Here is a 742-nt window from a genome sequence, read left to right on the forward strand (position 1 = left end):
ATAAAATAAGAGATAATAGAGGAGGATAATTTCAAATACCTGCACAAATCCTCGTCAGTGTCTGAATAACCATCCATTTGTGATCAAATGAACTGGTTGACGTTTCCAAAATATATAAGAAAATTTCTTTAAAGAACACCTGTGATTAGGAGAAAACCTCTGTTTAAAATATTGTTTAGAATTAATACATGTGATCACTTTTTAAATATCCTAAAGCTGTGGAGTGGCAATTAGGACCCAGGTTCCTATAGAGTTCATCTCCTTTTGAGTTCCATCTCTGAAACCTCAAGATTACAGTAACTTGGGTGACTCAGTACCAGCAGTGCACTTCACATTGTTGTGTTTTGTTTACTATAACACAGCTGCTACAAATTAAACATGCAAAAATTTGGAGTTCCTCTGGGTGATAACTTCTTGAACATATTTACAAAACTAGTAAAACTCATGTTTCATTTTTTTACTCCCTCAAAGTTTATCAGTTATATCTTTCAGATAGTCTAGTACTGGGCAGGCCTATCTGTTCCTAGATTTAAATGTAACTGATACCATAATCAACACAATAAAAAGGATATAAGTCTCATATGCTGCTATATTCCAATTACTCACAAAAGTGAAAATCTACTGTCTAAAAACTACATATAAACTATCTTTCACTATTCTTTTTTTTTTTTGAGTTGGAGTCTCACTCTGTCACCCAGACTGGAGTGCAGTGGCCGCTCCCGGCCACCGCAGCCTCTGCTGG

At 35.4% G+C, this 742-nt stretch overlaps 1 protein-coding gene across 1 annotated transcript in view; it reads right to left on the bottom strand.

Annotated features, from left to right (window-relative positions):
• LOC103255339 (brefeldin A-inhibited guanine nucleotide-exchange protein 1) overlaps positions 1 to 742 on the bottom strand; it is a gene marked incomplete at its 3' end in the record, with an annotated part of 78,802 nt that overhangs the window by 15,663 nt on the left and 62,397 nt on the right. Inside the window, exon 11 of the mRNA XM_008053302.1 lies at positions 40 to 139. Coding sequence (XP_008051493.1) covers positions 40 to 139 — 100 coding nt within the window. The remainder of the gene's footprint in view (positions 1 to 39; positions 140 to 742) is intronic.

Source organism: Carlito syrichta, unplaced genomic scaffold (genome assembly GCF_000164805.1).
Source record: "Carlito syrichta isolate Samal-C Ts95f unplaced genomic scaffold, Tarsius_syrichta-2.0.1 Scaffold288042, whole genome shotgun sequence".
NCBI classification, from domain to species: domain Eukaryota; kingdom Metazoa; phylum Chordata; class Mammalia; order Primates; family Tarsiidae; genus Carlito; species Carlito syrichta.